General features: G+C 39.4%; 1 protein-coding gene across 14 annotated transcripts in view; it reads right to left on the minus strand.

Annotated features, from left to right (window-relative positions):
* Positions 1–24,464, minus strand: part of GADL1 (glutamate decarboxylase like 1) — a 687,722-nt gene that overhangs the window by 95,527 nt on the left and 567,731 nt on the right. For all 14 annotated transcript variants that reach the window (XM_079933919.1, XM_079933917.1, XM_079933916.1 and 11 more), the window contains one exon: positions 1,170–1,369. In XM_079933919.1, the coding sequence (XP_079790045.1) occupies positions 1,170–1,369 (200 nt within the window). The remainder of the gene's footprint in view (positions 1–1,169; positions 1,370–24,464) is intronic.

Consider the following 24,464-nt stretch of genomic DNA (forward strand, 5'->3'; position numbering starts at 1 on the left):
AACTCTGATGCTTCTAGTGGCCAAGCAAGAAAATAATAACTAATAAAACTCATATAGCATGTGGCATATGCCAGGCACCATCCCGGGTGTTTTACAAATATCAATTAATTTAATTCTACTAACAGTTGTTTGAGTTCGAAGCTGTTGTTACTTCCATCTTACTGGGATGCAATGGAGGTAAAGAAAGTTTTTGCAACTTGTCCAAGTCACAAAGCTTGTAAATGGTGGAGCTAACTTTTGAGTCCCGGCTATTAGCATTCTGTGCCACAGTAAAACAGGCTCAACAAAAACCAGGGGGTGTGGGGGGCGCTGTGGGTCTCCAGAGTCAGGCATCACCATGTTCAGTGCCTTGTCATCAGGTGGGACTGAGAACACTCTGATCTTTTGAGAAAAACCACAAATCTAGATTTTTGACGGTCTCCCTATTAAAAAATATTTGGAATGTTTGATATTTTAAAACACAATCCAGGTTAACCCAATGGATCTCAGGCCCAACAAATCACATTCAAAACTACATTTGGCCATGGGCTGCCATCCACACACACTGGTCCAAGCTTACCAGCAGAGTCCTGCTCTGGTGGCAAGCACCCAGCACCTGTATCTCAAGAGCTTTCCTAGTGTCATTGAAAGTGGTTTCAAAAGCTTTGTCCTTACGTTACAAGAAGGCAGCAATGACGGTGCTTCCACATCACCCTTACCTGTATGTCTTTCCACCAGCCCCACATTCTCACAGACCATCTTTTCGGGTCCTTGAAGTCACCAGGATCTCTCCCACACCCAGAGATTTGGGCCTGGTGCTCCCTCCTCCTGAACCAATCTTCTCCCCTTTCTTCATTGGGTCTTAGTTGAATGCCACTTCCTCCAGGAAACCTCTGACAACGTCCCTCAAGAACATACTAGGGAACCCTCCCAAGTGCTTCTGGAGCACCGTGTACCTCCCTTTACCAAAAACTAGGTGCACCTGTATTTTATCTGCTTTGTTACTTGGATGTATCTCTCACTAGGTTGGCATACTGGAGGGCAGAGGGTAGAACTGCTTTGTTGGCAATTCCTAACACATACTAGGTACTGAGAAGATGGTTATTAGATGAAAGAAGGAATACATATATGGAAGAACATCTTTCTATTAGACACCCATGGACACACACACATACACACAGAGCAAGTACCTAGATAAAGCAAGAGCGCGGTTAACTTTTTCCTCAAGGCCTAATGTGCCCAGGGCCTTCCAGGTCATCCAGAACTTGAATGCGTCCGGTCTTCTGCTACATTGGATAGACTTGTCTCCTGTATCATAGCTGACATCATAGAATTTATCCTGTTGGAAGAGGTAAGATGCCTTGGCAGAGTAGCATTTCTTAAGTAGGTCCTTTCGGGAAAAAAAAAAAAAAGGAAGAAAGACAAACTGTAAGACTGTCCATTTTAGAATGCAGTTGATTTCAAAAACACATGCCCACCAACAAAATCTGTATAATATTCTACCACTTTGTGCACAAAGTATTTGGTCTCGCTCTGTGACTGCCCTATGTCAGGAACATTAGGTGTGTATTAACTTTGAGACACAGATGACCCGTTGTGTTTTCAAAAAAACCAAAAACCCCTCAGAGTTGAGAATGCTAAGTCCATCTTCACAGTTGTATTGATGAGTATTAAGAAGCTTTGAAATGATCATATCATCATCTGTATAACATATGACATCAAGATGGGCCAATTTCTCAAGATGAAAAAAAAATTGTCTGTAACTCACTCAAGGCTCTGTATTAGAAAAAAAATACCCAATATAGTGTACATACTTTATACAATTTCACAGGCAAAAAACTAGGCTTTTAAATCCAAATCCTTTTTTCAATTCATATCCATATTGAAAAGGCCAGAATTGACAGTAACCCAGAGATTAAAAAAAAAAAACCTGAGGAAAGAGCTTATGGAAGAGTCAAACAAGAGTCAACACGTTTTAACCACCACTAAACAGCACCTACAATTCCATAGAATTGTGGGGGGGGGGGGGTTGGTCTCACACAGGTTTTATTTGCAACCAAATTCAATTTGCATTTACTGACTGGTTACTTCTCTCTATGATTTACCCTGGGTGACAATTTGCCCTGTTTATTATCATTCTAGAGTCTTTACTTTGACCTCAAATTATTAGAGTTTAAGTCCTATTTCCTTCAATGTCATGTGGGATCTAAGAAATCCCAGGTATCCTAGCCCATCCTTCACAGCCCCACAATCCCCTGAGCATCTTCACTCCTAGAGAATACCCATTAGAACCTTCTGCTTTCCTAGCATAACCAAACTGCTCAACGCCCCTTAATCACTAGATCATGCCCCATTTGTATCTCTGTTCACACAATTTGCTTCTCTTTGTCTCTGTTTTAATGTATTTGACACACCTGAAAGAATAAATGCAGCATATTTATAAGTTGTGAAGTTTCCTAACACTGAACACAGTCGCCTCTCTTTCTCTAGGTCTGCCTTTCCTTTGGGTTCCATCTCAAGTTCTGCTTCCCCTCCAGCTTCTTTATCTGCCCATCACGTTGGACTATCTTCTTTTTTTCACATTTGACTGCATTTGTTGCCTTTGCTCCTGTGCTGCCCCTACTAAGTGAGCAGCCCCACATATTTTCTCCTCGTGAGGCCAAGCAGCTTCTTGAGGGCAGGAATCATTTCCTGTCCATGTCCACATCCACAGAACTTAACACTATTGGGCACAAAGACCCTCACTAAGCAGTTAGGGTCAGGACACCACCCCCCATATTCTGTACTTCTCTCACATCCCCCTGACGTTTAGTATGAACAGAATAAACACAGATACAAGAACTTCTCATTTGGTGCATCTTCCAAACTTTAACAATGCAGAACCATCAGTGTTGTACAGGAAGCTACGGAGAAACTCCCCACGAGTCACGGAAGTCCTAGAAAATGATTCCTCCTGAAGAAAGAATGTATTACATGCCTCATTTGAGTGATCATCATGTACTTAAAGAATAAGGAGAAAATCTCAAGGTATCACATTCCAAACAAAAGCACACATTCGTTGTCTTAATAACAATACTGCCTTGCGTGGACACTAATCTGGGTATTATATGCTCCAATACCAAAAAGTATGATTCTATAATATGTAAAAAATGATACACCAACTATAGTCAAGAACTCCAAAATCTGGCTCATCCAGTATCCAAAAGTAAACTGATTTTAAACTAATAAAGGAATACTAGTAAGCCTTCAGCCTGGCTCTGATGGGTAATATTGGTAGACACAGGGGAAGAGGAGATTGCCCCGACCTGATCAGTAAGGTAGAAAAAGCCCTTATTCTTTAATCTTTGCTATAATTCTATCATCAATCTCTCAACTCTGATCACAGCTGTAACTACTGCATCTCCCTACCCTCAAAGGTCAGGAAATTTGGTTACTGTTTCCATAGCAACTACAGCCTGACCATATAACATTAAAAGACCACTGTAGTTTAAGGACAAACCACACGCGCGCGTGTGCGCGCGCGCACACACACACACACACACACACCACACACTTATACTTGCATCATGATTATAAATTTACTTTCATCAACCATGAAAGATTCAAAAATTCCCAAAGCAGATGAACTTTGGACATGTCTTGGGCAAGTTTCAGTGCCTTCTGTTAGTGACTGAAAGGGAGAGGAAGCCCATCCATTAGAGGAAGACAAATGGCATCATCACAGACAAATGGAGAAGCAAAGAGCCCGGAAAGCATATCACAGAATGAGTGATTACCCTGTAGTCATGACACTGTTGATCTCGCTGCACTGAAAAATCCTCCTGTCTTGGGAAGGTTTCATAAAGAACAACTAAAAGTATTTCGATATTTACTTTATCAAAATAAATGAAAACTTTCCTCCCAAAGTCCCTGCTTTGCATTTTAGTTTCTATCTTTGTATTAAAATGGATGAGCTGTCTTTAGTTTTAAGATAGACATCAACTAAGAGAAGATGTTCAGATCTCCAGAGAAAACATTTTAGAATAAGTATGGTAAAAGTTAACATTTTTGAAAACATTTAATTAGTCACTGCTGTGCTATCAAAGAGAAGGACCATGCTCATCTTTATATTCTTAATCCTAGCAGGACAGTAAATACTAGTTATCCGAATTCTAGAAACAAGTATTCAATGAGAATGCCAATTGCTCCATATTGTGATAGCGTCTCAAACAGTTCTCAGGAATTAGGAGACATTGGGTTAGGATACACACAGTGACAAGTGAAAGAAATGCAGTCAAAGTAACTTAAGCAAAAAGGAGAATTTTTATAGGCGCATATATTTAACAATCCAGTCATATATAACCTTCAGGCATAGTTGGATCCAGGATTAAATCTACAATCTGTCTTTTTCCTCTTGTTCCGTTTTCTTCTGTATTGGCCTCACTCCTAAAGCAGAAGGCTGGGAGGAAGCCTTGGAACAGTGTCTTCCAGTAGGACCTGTGAGCCCAGGGGGAGGCTCTGTTTAGAGAGTGATGAGAAACGTAAAAGAGGCAGCCTTGGCTGGTGACGCTACCCAAGCCGAGAGACCACTGGCCTCCCAGCCTCAATCTCTTCTGAAGCCAGTGGGCAAGGGAGCCCAGGAAATGTGGTTCCCAGCAGTCAGGTCCCTTGCAGAGCAAAGCTGAGGAAAACTGGAGAATGAATTATACAGTAAAGAGAAATGACAAATGACAAGCACACTACATGAGTGCAGAAGCCACAACACTCCTTTTCACCAAGCATGTAACAATCATGACCAGAGCTAACATTTATGGAGTCCTTACTGTGTGTCAGGCACTGTGCGTGGATGAATTCATAAATCTCATAACAACCCAATGAGGTAGTTCTATTATTTTTCAGTGCCATTGCACAATGTGTGGAAACTGCAACCCAGGGAGGTTCAGTTAATGACGTAAGATCATGTAGCTACTGAGTGGCAGAGCTGGGTTTCAAACCGAGGCTGCTAGGATTCAGGGCGTGAACTCTTCACCCATTATATTCTACTCTCTCTGCACTGGAGCTTAAATATTTGTGGAGGAGAGGGACCTGTAAAAGCTCATGAAGAGTTCTTGAACATGGCAGCAGAGAATATACCACAACAGAGGTCAAAGCAACCCACATTCTGTTTCAGATTCTTTTTTTTTTTTTTTTTGATGGTACGCGGGCCTCTGACTATTGTGGCCTCTCCTGTTGCGGAGCACAGGCTCCAGACACGCAGGCTCAGCGGCCATGGCTCACGGGCCCAGCCGCTCCGCGGCACGTGGGATCCTCCCGGACTGGGGCACGAAACCGTGTCCCCTGCATCAGCAGGCGGACTCTCAACCACTGCGCCACCAGGGAAGCCCCTGTTTCAGATTCTTACTTTGTTCCTGTAAATACGACTTCTAGTCTTACTAGTGTAATATCTTCTCTGTAAAGCATTTTGAGATTTTTTCTAAGTACTTGTGACTGGTGATACTTAATTTATCACCAAAAATACATCCTGGATTATGAGGTTACATATTTTCATTGTCAAAATGCGCTAAGCCATCTTTGATTTCCACAGGCCAGACCAGATCTGCAGGCTCTTTCCAAGGAGTCAGTGAACACTCCCAGTCCTCACTTCTCGCAATCATGTTTTTCAGCTTAACAAAATCTCCTAAAAACTCTTCCCGTATGGCTTTTCACATAATCTGTCCCATATCACCATTATTTACATGGAAGAAATTGCCTAGATGCCTTAGGAAGTGGGTATATTAATCATCTTTGTACTAATTAAGTCATTCCAAAATTAGGTATTGAGGACTTTTATAACAAGCACTATGATGCCAGGAGCTTAGATATATAACCCCATGGAGGTACAACACATCTAGGCTCACACTTGTTGATCGAATGTGCAAAACTAAATTTAGACTGTGAATAGCAGCAAGGCTTGGTTGCAATCTAGAATACAAAAGTGAATTTTAAAAATGATTATAGGGCTTCCCTGGTGGCGCAGTGGTTGAGAGTCCGCCTGCCGATGCAGGGAACACGGGTTCGTGCCCTGGTCTGGGAAGATCCCACATGCCGCGGAGCGGCTGGGCCCGTGAGCCATGGCCGCTGAGCCTGCACGTCTGGAGCCTGTGCTCCGCAACGGGAGAGGCCACAGCAGTGAGAGGAAAAGATTATAGCTTCTGATGTTGTCTTTGTTTATTTATTGAGGAAACATTTTGAGAGCCTGAATATACGCCAAAAGCTGTGCTAGGCACTGGGGCTGTAGTGGTAAATGAGAACGCCACTATTCTTAAGAACTTTAATGTGGAAATGGGAACGGAAACACAGTCAGTTACAGTACAGAGCAAGAAGGAGCAAGAAGGAAGGTCATCTTTCACTAACTTAGAGGCATTAGCACACACCACTCCCATATTTTCTTCTGAAATGTAAATCTTCCTTAAATTCGCCCAAACTATGGGTTAGAATGAGTGGATTTGGAAATGAGGAGGCTGAACTAAGAGACAGTTTTAAGAAATGCAACTTAATACTTTTAAGCAGTGATGGTACCTACAGGAGAGGGTAAAGTCAGGCTCAGTGTCTCAAAGAATGTGTAAGGGCTTCTATAAATAGGCAAGAAACATTTGATAGCACAGAGAACACTTGGCAATACTTCTGCGTGCCCTACACGCATTTAAAAATAGTTCTATCAGGCTTCTCTCCTAGGACAGATGGAGATTTTCTGATCTTCCCCAGGCAACTATCAACATACCTTCTCTGTTAAAGATTATCTAAAACAGTGTTTTTCAGTCTCTGACTACAACCCACAGTAAGAAATTATTTTTCAATAGTGACAGCATCCACTCTAAAATACATGAAACTGAAACAGAAGTTTCTTGATAGAGTATCCATCACTTCTACATGAAATGCATACTGATATTTTCTATTCCATTTTATTCTCACTGTTCATTAAAAGGGAAAATAAAACCCTGATGTGACTCATAGTTGACTATATAACTTAAGACCAATTAGTATGGTGGTTCTTAACCCAAGTTAATATTAGAATTATCCGAAGAGTTTTTTGAAAAATAGCAATGCAGGGTCCTTACTCCAGATCAAAAAATCATAATCTTTGATGTGGGGTAAGGGCAATGCTATTTATTTTAAAAGCTTCCCAGGTGACCCCATTGTGCAGCCATGACTGCAAAGCACTGCTCTGATGGGTCTTCACCTTATGTTGAAAATCCTGATCTAGAAGTTTTGCTCGGCATTACATTCACATTGAATCTAGAAAACTCTCGAGGGTTGAGTTTTCACCAGAGCATATAAACCAGCCTGATTATCTGCCTTCTTTTTGTGCTGTGACTTCCAATCATCCAAGTTTTATTTGTGTGTGAATACAAGTGAAGAATGACTTTAGTCCATGCAACTAAATAAAGAGCATACAGGTTCGATATGAATAATGCTGGAGTCTTCATCGGGGGAAAATGCTCCGAGCTATGAAACATATGTCCAAGGGTTTGGTGTGGATGTGATGTGAAAAAAACCCCCCACAACCTTAATCTATTACACTTTTCGATTTGCTAGGTGTTTGTGATGGGGGACAAAGATTCACTTGTTTTTGGAAGCTTAATCATATCAACATGGATACGAGTAAACCTCACTCACTCAACTGAGATCTTGCATTACTCCCATCTCTGAGTTTCTACAATTCTACCTGATACATATCTATTGTCACCCTTCTTGTTGCAAAAGGGAGTTAAGGCAGCTTACAAAAATACGATATGGTGGATTAGAAGAGAAAAGGAGGAAGGGGAGGCAAGACAGCAGGGAAGGTAGGAGGATGAAGGAGGTGGGGACGAGGGGGAGGAGGGGAGGACACGGGGTCCATTCCGACAGAAAAGGTGATGCGGAAACACGATGAAATGTGGAGTGACATCTGTGCACAAAAGTTACGCCAGAAGGAGAATGAAAGGGGACAGATATTTGCCAAGGTCTCAGCACACCCGGTCCCACAGGCACAGCAAAAGCGTCCAGGTGTCACTTGCTGCTTCTGAGCACTGAGTCTTGACTGTGAACTGTCAACTACATCATGCTGCCCCATGCCTCACTCATCATTCATCTGTAATTTGAGGATAATGACATTGCGTTGCATCCCACCTCCCGGGGATGGATATTCATGGCACAATGTTTAGGTGAATGTCTGGAAGAAAACATTTATTAACTCAAGACATATTTCTTCAGTCTAGATGGCTTAGTTGCCTCTCTCCAAAATAGGTGGACAGACATAGATGGAAATGAGGTCTTTCAAATTGGACAAAATGGACACCGAGCAAGTGTGCTGCTTTGGACGGGGGCTATGACAGCGATTCTACGGCAGGAGCACAATATTTAACAAAATCAATCTATGTCTCCAGCTTATTGCAATGCTGTTCACAGGGGCACCTTCAGCAGCAAGGCTGCTGGCCTACATTTCTGGGAGTTTTAGCATCCTTGAGAGGTCTGGCCTCTGAGGCCTGGAGCACAGGTAAGAGATTGATTTTGCACAGGGAAATGCTACCCAGGAGGGCCATTTCTGAAACACAGTTCCCTGATTTTTGTAAAAATCCCATGAAAGGGTTGTTGGAAATTGTTGATATTACCATAACCATGGGCAATCCCACAGAAAACTGGCTTAAATAATAGTTTGAAATGAACTAGGAAGCACTTGGTAAAAACCTCTGAATAGAACCTGGGATGTAGTGAACAAAAGCATTCTTTTCCCAAAGACTCATAAAATACAGAAATGTGCTAAAACGACAAAGAATTTTCCCACTGTACACATGGACATTTGTCCACACAGAAGAATCTGTGCATTCACATGTGCCCTCAATCTGGAGAGAACAAGGAAACAAGAAATGGCATGCACAGGGTGCCCAGCACATGGCTGGCAGCATACTGTGCACTTTTGGACATTCTCTCACTCAAGGTCATAGCACTTCGTCAAAATGGGAAGTGTCTCCATTTTACAGATAAAATAATGGAATTTCAGAGAAATTATGTGACTTGTCAAAGTCACACAGGGCAGAAGCAGAGGCAGAATCTGAACACAAGTCTTGCTGGGCATCAAGGGCCCTAGGTGGAGGGAGGTATGCATTGAGAAATCGTATTTAATCCCAGAATTTCCTAGTCAAACTGTGGTCCCAGAGCGTGGGGAAGACAAAGTCCTCTCTTCTGGAGGTTCTAAATCAGGGATGGGCGAGTCTGTAAACGAGCTCTGTAAACAGCCAGAGAGTAAATATTTTCAGCTTTAGAAGCCATGGGATCACTGTCACGGCTATTCAACTCTGGGAGTATAACATGAAAGTAGCCATATGGGATCCTTAAATGACCAGATCACACATTCTCCATTTCGGACTGTTTAGAACAGGTCAGAAATCAGGCAGTAACTGGGGTGAAGGCTTCACTCCGACGCTTACCCCATATCCTCAAGCCCTCGAGCAGACCTCTGCTCAGAACCTCTAGGAAGGCCCTGTGCGCTGACAGGTCCAGTGCCCAGAGGCACAGGAACTGCAAATGAACCACAGCTATCTTTCTTCTCCCGGCCTCCCCAAATCTATGAAATTGGTACAGTGATGAGGGACAGCATATCTTCTCTATGATTTTATGTAGCCTGGAACCGATGAATGACATTTTTGGTCCTAAACAATTATGATAAATGCCCTGAATGTAAGTGATGCCCTGTCTCAAGGATGCCTAAAGCAATGGTGGCTTTGGGGGACATCCCCATGTGGGGAACGTTAACCCCCGCGGGTCCCCATCACTTCATTGTTAAACTCTACAGCCAAAATCAGACTCTACAGTACACTGAAGATTGCTGGCTCCATGAAGTTCACCTCCCCACCCATCAAGAGTGAGTCAATCCCACAGCACAATCTTTTTAAATTAAAGAGACATATAAAGAACTTCACTCCCCTGGAGGTTTTCCTCTTGGATTTCAACTGAACCCTTTAAGTGGAAGGCATCCTATAACTCTCATAATGGGAAAATAAAATCTGTTAAAGTGACTAACCTTCTAACACTTGCTGTTGCTACCTCACTGGTAGAAAACAATCTTTTTCTTATTATATATAAATTCCTGATTCTCAGTAGTTCTGAAAAAAGCGATGTATTTCATTGAATTTCACTACATCTCTGGCAAGTTGGATATTGAAATGGCACAAAGACGCTGACAATACTCTAAATGAATGCATTGGTATTTCTGTGACTGGGTGTCGAGGGTTTAATCCGCACTATGGTGCTGTCTAAAACTGGTAATAAAACAGAGGAATAATATGCCAAGATAAGATCCAAAGGACATATAATAGTGACATGTGCTACTCCGTGACAAGGGCATAATGAAATGTACTGGGGAGAGAGTAGCCTTATGAAACAGAAGCCGTAAACTTCTTTCTGACAACTGCTGTGAGCTAGAAACAGGCAAGATGCAATCCATCTACCTTGCTCCATTTCAGTTTCTGGACCAGGTTTAAAACTCAGCAATCCATTAGTAAGATGTCACAGCAAGAGATGGAAAACATTTATAGTACACAATTTAGGCTCTCTGCCTGGTTCCCAGGGACTCCTTACTTCCCTTCTCTCCCACAGAGATGGTCACATCACACCGTTCCCCTGCCACATCCCCGTGGTCCCAGCTTACTGGACCAGAGGTGGAGAAGACAAGGAATTTGGAATGAACACTGCGAGATCCTAATTTAGCTTGTGTTCGTCTTTTGGGTAAAGATGTAAACATCATACTGTGAAGTGCCAACTTTTACCTGTCACATGAACTTAAAAACAAATAAAATTGTTATGAATTTCAAAATGATATCACTTTGGATATGCAAAAATGATACTTCACTTTTCTTTCACTGAAATCATTTCTGATTTTGAGCTATGTTTATTTCCAATGCAAACTATTTAATCGGGTCACTTCCAGAAAAACTCAAAGCTCAAACTGAGTGATTTCTCAGACCATGCAGACATAAAACATGGGCAATCGAGATTTTTCCTCTGAGAGGTTTCCTCCTCTTACTTTTTGTTTAACGTCGTTGGGACATTCACAAATGCCGCTAAGGAGGGTTATCAGATAAAATACAAAACCACCTATTAAACTTGAATTATATACAAATTTCATATAAATTCCTAAAACCCAAAATTTTTAGTAAAAGTATTATGCCATGCAATATTTAGGATATACTTATACTAAAATATGACATGTCATTTATCTGAAATTCAAATTTCTCTGTGCATCTTATGTTTTCAATTGCTAAATCTGCCGACTGAAGATAAGGAGGGGACATCTGTTTCTGCAGTGTGGTCACCGCTGTCCTTGTGCTGACCACCTGACCATCTCTAGCTCTTTCCAGATGCTCTTTCCTGCTTATGTCTAAAAACCTGCCTTGGGCTGTGGTTGTCAGATCACGAGTCATGCTCCTTGCTTCTTGACCCTATTTCCAGTCTCCCTTGTGCCCCCCATTCATTTTCAGTCACTTTTGGTTGCTCTTCCCACCAGCCACTGTGAAGTCTACAGGAGAACTGGGGGTATTCTCAGGCACTCTCATGCCTTGGATATACCCGCTTCCCATCTCTATTTAATTTCTGCTTTCCAGATTGACATGAGAGGTGGGGGAGAAGGGAGCCTTCCCAAATCTCTGAGCCTCACCTAGAACTTGGGCCAAGAAAGGAAAGAACCCACATATTCTATTTACAGGGAAGTTCTGTTTTTTCTTGAACCCCCTGGGTTTGCTTATTCATGTTTAATACTTGGTTCTTCTTCACTCTTCTCCCCGCCCCTCCCCCTCAAACTTGAGGACTGTTTATCTGCTTGGGAAAGAAAATGCAAACTAAAAGTGGATTCTGGATGATAAGATGTCCTTTCAACTTTTGAGTTTAAAAGGTAAAACTTCATCACTCTTGATCTCTGCTTTCATTTTGATTATCTGACTACAATAAAACAAACCAGAATTTCATAACACATCTTAAGCACTTGGAAAGTTAAAATTACTTTTATAAATCACCATTGGCTCGAAGAGTAAATCAACACTGTGATTATAGATTAATTGGGAAATAATTTAAATGAGAATACTCCAAAACAAAATTTAAGGAGCGGAGCCAAAACTGCCCTCAAATGTAAAATAACATTTTTACAGAACAAAAACATAAAGAAGCAGGAGTAAATGAATAACAATTAAATAAACAATAAAGATGTGACTTGAAAAAATAAATGCAAGAAGTGATTTTTATGGAGAGAAGATAAGGTAAGCAAACTAAGAAAAAATATTTTAAAAATTAAGACTTCAGGCAAGGATATAAGGTAAAAATTAGATGAAAATGATGAAATGATATAGATTCTACTAATATACTTGAAAATCTCAATAAAATGTATTAAATATTTGAGAAAATGTTCTTGAAATTGATCAAGCAGAGCATGAAATTCTTATCAGCTGAATAAAAATGGGAAAATAATTATCTCCCTCCAAATTTCTGAACAAGAGTTTTTTGGTTTTTGTTTTTTTTGTGTGGTACGCAGGCCTCTCACTGTTGTGGCCTCTCCCGTTGCGGAGCACAGGCTCCGGACACGCAGGCTCAGCGGCCATGGCTCACAGGCCCAGCCGCTCCGCGGCATGTGGGATCTTCCCGGACCGGGGCACGAACCCCTGTCCCCTGCATCGGCAGGTGGACTCTCAACAACTGCGCCACCAGGGAAGCCCTGAACAAGAGTTTTATGATTGACTTTTCTCACCATTTCTAAAAGCTGATGATCTCTATGCTCTCATAATTATTCTAAAACAAATAAGACAGTTGAAAGCTGACAGTCAAAATAATCCAACCAAGATAACATGCACACATACTCGCATGCATACACACACACAGAGTAGATTAATTGTATGTATATAGAGGCCAAAATCTAAGTATACAAATCCATTAATACATTAAAGCAATTTACTGCAACTAAATGAGGTTAATCAGTAATGTAGAGAATCAATGAACACACATCTAACTTTGTTCAGGAGTAAAATGATAGAACTACCTTATCAGATATTTAAAAGGGATATGGTAAAATTCAATACTCATTCCTAGATCATTTCTCAGGAGGATTTATACAGAATGTATATCTTAAGGCAACTTTAATAAAATCACAAAGAAGATAAAAATGCCTTCTATTTACTATTATTACTGAACATATTTTTGGAAATTTTATCAGTGCATTATAATTGCAACTGATATGAAGCAAACAAAATATATTAGAATATTAGACAGCAAACAAAATTACAGTTATATACTAATAGTATTATATATTTATAAAATCCAAGAATAATTTGAAATCTCTCAGAACTAATATGAAATCTGGTAAGATAGCGGTGGTCATAGTTAAACAAATGAATAATTTTAAATGAAGATTTTATAAGCCCAAGTGCCTTTGTTTTTTAGATAATGAGGGGGGTAGGAATGGGTAAAGAAAGGAGATGCTAGTTATAGAAGCAAAATACACAAATCTATATCAACACAGATACAGTAACATATTAATATTCATCTATCAAGAAAATTTTAAATGATTTAACTTTGACTGGTGGGTGCGAGTAATTTTTATGTTCCTCATTATGCCTGACACTATGCTATTTTGATCCTATATTGCTTTAAAAATGGAAAGAAAATACCAATAACTGATATGTTAAAGGTCACCTCTGTTTCAATTTAGTTTTCTAGACCAGCTTCTTCAGCAGCGTTGTTCTTTCACTTGATCTACATTTCCAAAACACCTGCTTTTTACCCTATTACATAAATACGGGTATTATATTTTAATCATTTGCTTAAAATTTGTTTCTTACTATCCCCTGAGTTTACTTATGATAGGGAGCATGTCTTACTCGAGTAACACATAAGAGGCTGCACACATTTGCAAGTGGAATGAAAGGGTGAGTAAATTAACGAATGCTCATCCCCACTGGCAGCACTGAACAGCAGCTGATTATTAAAATGCCAAAGCCTGACATAGCTCAATTCTGGTAATAAAAGACTAGATGAACTCGAAATGCTCCTACGGAAAATAACAAGAAAGGCTGGAAAAAAACATAAAAACTGCATCTAATAAAAAGTGTAGCAGACCTATACAAGGCAGAAGTAAACTTCTGGAAGGTACAGGAGAGGAGTGGAGCTCAGAGGTGAGCCAGAGATGCTTCCACCCCAGGGGCATGTTCAGACTCAGAAGGGCAGCTGCGACAAGAGCTAGAGTGGGGAGATGTGAGGGAAGCGGGACTGTGGCCTCCACGTGCGGGGACCTGGAGTATCACCATCACTTTTCCTCCTAGCAGGCATTTCATGGGCTTCAGGAAACAGAATTCAAAGGTGGTCAATGTAACGAGAGCACTAAAGCAATCTTTTCTCTTGTTTAGGACCCAAAGGTCTCCACTGGAAAGAGAGGTCAAGTTTATACTCTGAAGATCCAGAGAATCTTTAAGCGTTGGTCCTGGACTGTTAATCCCCCCCTAGATGCCCAGAAAATGAAAATAAAATCCTCTGTAAAGAAAGAGAGCTTCATTTCTAGTTTCAAATTATTCCTGAAGGTAAATTTTTAAATAAAATATTCAGTAAACCCTCAAAGATTGTAAGGTACCTCTCTAGACAATGAGAGCCAGGACTCACAGACTTAAGAAACAATAGGCATAGCACTTGTGGGAATCCAGAAACTAGAGTTAGCAGAGGCAGGCTGTGAATCTATGTTCAGAATGTTCATAGAGATAAAAGCTGATCTTAAAAATGTCGACAAGAACGTAGAGACCTTCTATATGTAAAAAAGATTCAATTTGATGCTACGAAACCAGAAAGACAATAATAAGGTAAGAACCCAAGGGCTAGTGTTAATAGCGGATTAAACATAGCTGAAGAGAGAATCAGTGAATTCCAAATAGGCCCTAAAAATTATCTGCAAGGAGACAAGGAAAGACAAAGTTATGAAACTTACAAACTAGAGTAAGAGAAGAAACAGTAAGAAGGTTTAATATGCATTTAATTGGAGTGCCAGAAAAAAAAGGAGACAAGGTCGACAATTAAATGGAGAATTTTTAAAACTTATGAAACATGTCAATCTTCAGATTCAAGAAGCACAATGGAGTCTAAGCAAGAAAAACCAAACAAAATATATATTAATAACATTATAGATAAATGGCAGAAAATTAAAGAAAGCTAGAAAATCTTAAAGGAAGCCAAAGAAAGAAGTTATTTTGCCACCAAAGGAATGACAGTTAAGTAGTTAACTTTCTAATACACAATGCCAAAAGACAACAACAAAAGTCATTTAAGTTCTAAAGGAAAATTCCTGACATAATTCTATTCCCAGAAAAAATGAAATAAAGACATTTTCAAAGAAGCAAAGTCAAATAGAGTATGCCACCTTTTGATTCATTAAGAAATTCCTAAATATGATCTTCAAGAAAAAGGAAAATTATACCAGATGGCACCTCTGGGACATAGCAAGCAATGAAGACATGTACACAAAAATGTTCGTAGCAAAATTTTGTAAAAGCCCTGAATTAGAATAACTCAAATGTTCATCAACAGCAAAATGGATAATCAAATGGCGATTTCCTCATATGGAATAGTATAAAGCAGAAAATGAATAACCCTGTGATTGTGCAACTCGTGAATGAATCTTACAGACGTAAGGTAAGTTTGAGTAGCAACAAAGCCAACCCAAAAAATACATACTGCGTGATTCCATTTACATAAATTTCAAAAAGGCAAAAGTAAACTAATTATTTGAGAATGCATAACTACAAAGCAAAACTAAAGAGAAAAGTTAAAAAGTCAGTAACAGGAAGGAGCACATAGGGGATTTCTGGGTTTCTGTTCTTTGTTTTAATGTGTGGGAATCACCTGATTATTCTTTTTATAAAAATAAATTAAATAAATGCATTTCATGCATATTTTATATTTTCCTTATATTTCATAATAATTAATTGAAAAAATATCAATATCATCTAAACTCCCAAATAGCCCTTAGAATGAACTACCAGAGAAGATTCTAATTCCTTTTGCAATTAACAAAACTTCCTAAATTATGATTTTCCATCAGCATCATAGTGACCTAAAGGCAAGTATGTTTGCTGAGTAAATGCACGTGTGCTTGCATGCATGAGTTGTATGTAACTTCAATATATAAAATATGCCAATTATTTTACAGTTTCTGTTTTTCTACTCAGTCCACAATTAATTCCTTTATTATATGACAGTAACAATTTCTGTTCAAATTAGTGTCTAAGTACAACAGCTAAAAATCTATATAAGATGAATCTATATTTACCACCTCTGAGTCATCTATAAAATTAAAATACTTCTCTTATTCACATGCACTTGTATCTGCATTTTGAATTGCCATGGAAGAAAAACCCACAAAAAAATGGACTCCCTGAAATTATTTGGCCTTGAAACAGCAAAGCTAGAAAGCCTAATTAGGAGTGTCAGATATGTTTTTAGATATCTTCCTTGGAAAACAACAAATATGACAGCTAGAAATGTGCAAAGGAAAACAAATGGAACGATTTATGCCAAGAAGTCAAAAGGGCCTCAAGCATCACACCAGAGAGTAGAAATAGAAGAGAAAGCCTTGCTGTAGTGAGTTAATAGTAAAAAATAAAATAAAGGCAAAAGGCAGATGCTTAGAATATTTAAAAAATGCTAAAATCGAATTTTAGCCTACCCACTGAGGCAGGTGTAGCTTGCTACTTATGGCATGCATTTTTCCATTAGCTTCTTTCCAGGTTTTCTTTTATGCCCTAATCCTCATGTTTCTTGTTTTTTTTTTAGACTTTAACTTATGTAATCTTCCTATATTATGGGACCCTAATCAGTTTTGTTATAAGGTAAGATAGAGAAAATTCCATCTGTAAGTAGGATCTTCTCTCTGGGATATTTTTCAACTGCTAGTTTTTGTGGAATCAGAGATGACAAAAGGACACAAAGGTAGAATTTCCTATTTCTTCCCTCTTGGTCATTTCTTAGCAAATCTGAAGTTTTCTGTGATGAATGGCAGAGAAGCAAATGTTGCAGTCCCATAGACATGGGACGGCTGTTATGAAGAACGAATTCTTCACCTGGAAGGATATCAGAGAAATTCCCATATTCTTTGGGTTCTCCAGAAATAGACCAGGCAGATGATATTAAATGCAACCATGGGCAGCACCCCAACTCATTCAAGTCAAACTGATGAAATAAATGTAGCTCAATCAGTAGGACCAGGTGGAAGCCACCCAAAGGTTTGAGGGAACTCAGGGATGAAATTGGAAAACTGTTGGCCAAGATGCTTGATCTAGCATTACAAACAGCCACCACCGTTACCCTGGCAGATTGTGAATGTCATTCTGTTGATTAGAAGGGGTCAAGAGAGGACCCGGGAGCCCTGGAAAAGCAAGCTTCTCTTCCGCTTGTCCAGTATCCAATAAAGCACAGCATCATTAGACACTGAAACAAAAATAACTTTCTAGGGGAAAGACAATATGGTTTCTGCAAAAAGGAAAGCATGAGTCACTGATTTATTATTGGTCTCTGAGGCATGTAGATAAAAGGCCAAACGTTGGCACAGTTTAGGGTAGACTTTTTCTAATCACCAACATGAAATGGGATGTAAGGAGATAATGGACATCTCAAACCATATGGATAAGACAAGCAATTTCTACACCCCCTCAAAAAAAAAAAAACCTCTATGAACTAGCAAGAAGGGACGCTCTGAGACTTGAAAGAGATCAGGTTGTGATGATAAAGGATCTACTGCAGGTAACAAATTTAAAATATTACCATTTGATAGTATTGAAAAAAGATACAAAGTAAGTTCACTCCAGGAAACCTTTTTATTGAGCATGAATCGAGTGTTAGGCTTTGTACTAAGTTAGTGGGAGTACAGCAATGAATAGACCCCTTCTGCTCTCCAGTAACTCACAGTCTACCATATAGATGATTCCAAGAACCAAGGGATAGGTTCTCTGCTGGGACTTGTGCCCATTTATGACATGATGGCAACTATTGACTGGAATCACATAGTACAATCATGATCATGCAATAACACATCCCTCAGAGCTGCAGTTCACCAAGGAATTAATATACTAGGCTATATGATGCATGGTTCTAAAACAAAGTTACTAGGCTATATGATGCATGGTTCTAAAACAAAGTACAAATCCCCTTGTTAAAATTAATGACAATTGCAATATGAACCCAGTAAATACTAAAACCCAATTTATTGGTTTGTTCAGTGGAGAAAGATATGATGGGTTCTGAACACAAGCAATTCTAACATTAATTATTATCACTCTTTACCTCATGGGGAAGGAAAGCAGAAACTATATCATGTGAAGTTTTTAAAATGTGATGCATTTTATATATGCACAAATTTCCAAAAGCCTCATGAAAAAATTAACTTTTTTCATTATAATTTTAAAAAAACAGCAGTTAAAAAGAAAATGGGCTATTTACCAACCACGAATTTGTTGAGCTCTGCCAGTGTCATGAAATTCTCAACCTTGCTGAAAAGCTGAAGAATTTTCTGAGCTCAGGCAAGAGTCTCCAAGATCTGGAGAATAATTTTGGCAGCCTCAAGCCCAGGAGACTGATGTCTCTCCTTCAAGTCAAATGCTTCTTTTTTTCTAATCAGTTTTAAACACTGACCTTCCCCCTTTTCTGTTCCATTAGTTAGGAGGCTGTCATTCCAAAGAAATATATAATGTACGTGTGTAGGGGAAGTGTGAGTGTTCTCTGGAATGAGAGAAAATAAGTTTTTGATGATCAAATTGTTCAGTATTTTCAAACCATCTAACAGCACTTCCATAGGAACTCCATGAAGAAAAATGAGAGCTGAAAAAGACATCCTCACCAAAGCAGACATAGTTTGTCCTAGTTTCTCTGATAAGCCATGTTCTCTCCCTTTTTTATTTTCTTGCACATTTTTTTAATGGCATATAATAGTTTTCCTTCGCAATATCAATGATCATTCAGGATAGAAATTTAAGTGGGTCTGAGAGAGAACACATTTCTCAGGTGTGGTATCCCAGTGAAAAATTCCTGCCTTCTGTTGGCGAACCACACTGGGAGATGGTATGAGTCTCCTTTTCTATTTTTTCTCCATGCATAGCAGTGCCAGGCCCACAGTATACCTTCAATGAGTGTATACTGAATGAACTCCCTGCTCCTCTTCTCCCTGCTACTTCTTCAAAAGAAAAACTGGGGGCTTCCTTGGTGGCGCAGTGGTTGAGAGTCCGCCTGACGATGCAGGGGACACGGGTTCGTGCCCCGGTCCAGGAAGATCCCCCATGCCGCAGAACGGCTGGGCCCGTGAGCCATGGCCGCTGAGCCTGCGCGTCCGGAGCCTGTGCTCTGCAATGGGAGAGGCCACAACAGCGAGGGGCCCGCGTACCGCAAAAAAAAAGAAGAAGAACTGGGACCATCCTGAGCCTCCTCTAGACTGAAGATGAAAGGGAAAGAATTCCAAGTCTATCTCCAAAGCCTCACATTTGAAACCTAGGTAGCCCAGAATTGCATGTCAATACCTCCAGCTAAAGAAGATCCCTGAGTAGGAGGAGATACAGTACATCACTGGATAAAATGAGAAGGAAAATGGTTACATGTCTGTAAGTATGGGTGTATAAATGCCTTGCCTGTCAAATCAACAAAGCTAAAAACCCTTGCTATGTCAAAAGCTAACACACACACACACACATACACATACTCTGCTAGTGAGAAGGCAAGCAATTTTTTAGAAGGGAAATTAGGAAACAAGTATAAAAAAGCATCATGAAAGGTGATCATGGCTCTTCGACTTCTAAGAATTTATTCTAAGGGAAAAATAAAGGATATGCCCAAAGATTTAGCCTCAAAGGTGGCAGCCATATCTATATTGGCCCCAAATCAAAACAATCCAGTTGGTCAGTGGTAAGGAGGTAGTCTAGTTAATTATCAAATATCAAAATGATAGAACACCATGCGGCTATGGAAAATGTATACAATGCATATTGACGTGGAGCAATGTTCACAATTCTGTGAAACAGAAAAAGCATGCTAAAATCAAAATATGTTTTTACGTTAGATAAATACATATGTGTACATTTAAATATATAAATATGCCTAAGGAAATATGCATCTTCAGATATTTGTAAAGGGCAATTTTTTCTTCATCCTTCTCCTTATCTGAATTTTCTGATTCTGGTCTATGATGTAGGTGAATTACTTCTGAAATAAACATATAAAAATGGACATAATAAAAAAAAATCTTTAGTATCTACATAGTTTTTCTAAGAAAAAAATGTCCCTTTAATTATCTATAGCTGCTAGGTTAAACAGGAAATCCTTGTGAGTTAATATTGGATGATGATGATAAGTAGAAATAGAGAGGAATTATTTATTCTCAAAAAGTCATCTGATTAGCATTTTTCATGTTCTCATATATCTGTTAGATTTTTTTTTAACTAAATAGTTCTTCCAATAAACACTAAAAGTCAAAAAGCCAATACTGAGATTTTTCTCCATCTATGCATCTGATTCTTAGACGTATTGCCTTTTATTTTAGATCAAAGCATCAAAATTGTCTTTGATCCAAAGCAACCATGTAGCCCCAGCATTTACATCTGAAGTCAACCTATTTATAATCACAGATTTTTTTAAATCCCTGATTTTCTTTTTATCCCTATCATGCAGAGTGTCAGTGACAGTATGACTTGGAGAGCAACAGCTCTTTGTTTTGGAAGCAGTCTTCTTTATGGATACAGGAAATTGAAAATGTGAACAAACACCACCAGCTAGTCAGTCAGCATTGTGAAGGCTGGGGCTTTGAAGGTACAATTAGGGAACTGGTTTTTCCCTTAACAGAAGTATGTTCACTAAGTAATTTGCTTTCTTTTAACTAGAGTTACCCCCTTCCATTAACTGGAGAAGTAAGTCCAGATTAAAATCACTATTCATCAATTGCCTGCTGGAGGCACACTCAAGCCTTGTGTTAGGACTAAGGCAATAAAGCTCATCAACTAGCATTTTAATCATTGTTACCTCAGAGCTCTCAGAAGGAATAATTTGGGGTAGGGGAGAAAGTGGAAACTCCTAGTTACTGCTGATATGAAATCAGATATTTCTGAGGATTTTAAATTTACTGAATCATTCATTTTTTCAGTGGATTTCTATTTTTTCCTCGTTCAGTGAGTACTTGCTAGGCACGCGGGATACAGTGGTGAATATAATGACATGGTCTCTATCTATATACAGCTTACATTCTAAGGGAGGGAACATTAATACATGAGAAATCATAATTAAAAATTGTGATGAGCACTTTAGAGGAAGGGAATGGGCTCTGAGAAGGAATCATGGAGAGATGACAGTTACTTGGGTGAGTCAGGAAACTTCTCCTTAAGGAAGTGATACTCAAGCTTTGACACTAAGACAGAGTCACACTCCTCCTAATATGTTTCTATCTATTTCATTAGCATCACCCTGTCCTGGTCCTTCTACTGTCTCCCTGGCCATTCCAACTCAGCTTTCTCACTGCTGGTTCCTCCTTTTCTAAACTCAGACTCTGAAGTTTTTCAGGCCTAAGATCTCCAACCTCTTCTCACTACAAAGTTCCTCCCAAGGCAAGCCATTCCACTTTATGACCTCAAGCATCATCTGCATTCAACAATCCCCTAATATATTTTTCCAGCCCAGAACCCTTTTCCTAGCTTTGGATCCATATGTCAACTGCCTGCATGACACCTTCACTTGCATACTGCACAGGAGTCTCAAATTTAACATAGCCCATGCTAAATCAAGATATTTCCCTGTGGAATCTTCTCTTCCTTCAGCAATCTCCATCTCCCTACACAGGACCATTCACTCAGTTGCTGTATCACTACTCAGGGAGTCAACCATGATACCTGCTTCCTCCTCATGTCCCATGTATAACTGGGAATTCAGCCTGGTCTAGTTGATAGCTAAAATATATCTTGAATTTTATCACACTTTTTCCATACCCTACCATTATCTTGTTTGGATACTGCAAGTCTTTTCTCATCCTGTACCCATTTTGTCCCCCTTTCAATTCATTGTCTTAAATGAAAATCTTTTCTGATTATTCCTTGCTTTTAAAATTCTTCCATTGTTCTGAACATCGAATCATTAAAATGGTTTCTAAGACCCTGCATGATCCATCCACTGCTTAATCTTTTAATCTCATCTCATACTGCTCTTAGCATTACTCTCTGTACTTCAGCAACTATGAACCTCTTTCAGTTCCTAAAATTTAAAAAAGGACCCTCCTTTCTTAAAGACTTTGCACATGCTGCCCCTTCCATCTGGAACTTCTCAGGTGTCCCTGCTTTGTAGTCTGAGTAACACACTGTTCTCTGTCTCAGATAAGAGTGCATCTGGCTTCAAGTAACAGATTACCCAGTAGAAGTAGTTTTAGCAATAAAGACACTTATCATACATATCACAAAAATCTGGAAGTGGGCACTTCCATACTAAGTGCAATATTTCAAAACTCTTATCCAAGACTATGCTCTGCCATTCTGTGAATGTTCACTTTTTAATTTAGGGTCATTGCCTTATGGCTACAAAGTGGCTGTCAGAGCTCCCTATATCATGGTCTGACACAACAATGGTTCTGCATTCATGGTAGAAAAGGGAGCAGAAAGCTCTCCTCTTGGGTATAGCACCTCTACCAGAAACTAAAACCTTTGTTTCACATTTCTCCCTCATCATAGTGGCCATATTTGTGTCATATAGTGACTCTTAGCTGCAAGGGGGGGGCTCGTTAGATGAGCATCAGGAAAGAGAAGGAAGTAAGTCAGGACGGCTGGTGAATATATAATCAACAGTGTTCAACACGGTCTTCAGAGCACTTACCAAAATAGTAATCAAACAATTCAATATGCACACTTTGTTCACTGTCTCCTCCGTGAGATTATAAGCTCTTTGACTACGGGGAACGTGTCTGTTTCTAAGCCCAGCATCAGTACTGCGCCCAGCCTATGTAGGAGTCAGTTGGCAGTGGTAGAATGAATAAAAGTACGAAAGAAAACAACAGAGGCAGAAAATAGGTACAAAAGGGACAGAAAACTGCCTACACAGAACTTAAGCCGATGATCATATCTCATACCTCACGGTTCAATTCTGCATTCCAGGTAATTTGAAAACAGTCTTTCATAAAAAAAAGGCCCACAACAGTGAGAGGCCCACGTAACCAAAAAAAAAAAAAAAAAAAAAAAAAAAAGGCAACTTTTGAAAGTGCTCCATTCTTTGCACCATGAATGCAATTTTCCTAATCTGTTAATTCCTGCCATGTGAGTAGACATGGGTGCTATAGTTTGCATTGAGATCCAGGAAAGAATTCTTCAAAAAAATTATTTTAACCACTGTTATATAGCGTTAGATGATCCAGAAAATTTTAAATTGCCTCAAGGACATGAATGTAAATCAATTCTTAGCTAAATCACTCCAAATATCATTCAACAAGAAAAATTTATAAAAGCTAGAAAGTTATTTAAAAGAATAGTCATAAAATTTGGGGTCTAAATTTTCCACTCCTGAGAGCATCACACTAACAGATAAAGATGTCATTCAGATTATCCGATTAGGGAGAAAGCAGATGTAAAATGTCTGGCACATAAAGGATGCTTGGCATGTTTTTGTTCTTATATCTAGACCACAGGAAAAGCTGGGTTTACTCCTAACTCTTTCATGTCCTATATATGTAACTGTGGGCAAGTTGAATATGTTCTTTGATTCATAAATGATATAGTAATCTTTAACCACCTTTCAGTCATAACATGCTGTCACTCTACTATTGAAAAACTTAGATGAATAGAAGTTAAATGGCATTGAATGCAGTCCATAGTAGCCTACCTAATAAAACATGAAGGAATAGATTCCTATTTCCAAGAGTCTCTCTATCTACAGATGCAGAATCTGTTCATAGTTTCTGACGGACATCCTGTTTGGTCATCTCAAAACACAAAGGGCATCAACATGTAAATATCACAAAATTTTTTTAAAGAAAGTTGTAACCATCCACACATACGAGACTAGATTTCAGGTTTTAAATATGGTTGTCATTTGAAATAAAATTCCTTAAAAAGAGAAAATGACTTTAGCATTGGCAAAGGGAGTCCCCTAAGAAAAAAATGTAAACAGATGGCTGAGAAAGATCACCCACATGCTGCACACAGATCTTGAGGAGGCATTTCTAAGAATGAAGTGGCACTTCCCAGCCTGGGCCACGTCCCACAAGGATCCTTATTTAACCCAGAGAAAGCATAGGGTTTCTACCTCTAACCAAGAGGAACTGCAGCCTGCTTGCCTCACAGCAATCCAGACTAGTTTCCAGCTCTCCCCAGTGTTCCAACAGAAGCTAAGTACCAATCACTTGAGAGAGGCAATCCCCTAATAAATCAGGGTTTGATGATCAGCCCTGAACCAACATCTTCCCATATAAAGGGGATGTTAAGCCCCAGCTAAGCATATTAAGCATTCAATTTAATGTATGA

Source organism: Stenella coeruleoalba (assembly GCF_951394435.1).
Source record: "Stenella coeruleoalba genome assembly, chromosome: 10".
Lineage (NCBI taxonomy): Eukaryota > Metazoa > Chordata > Mammalia > Artiodactyla > Delphinidae > Stenella > Stenella coeruleoalba.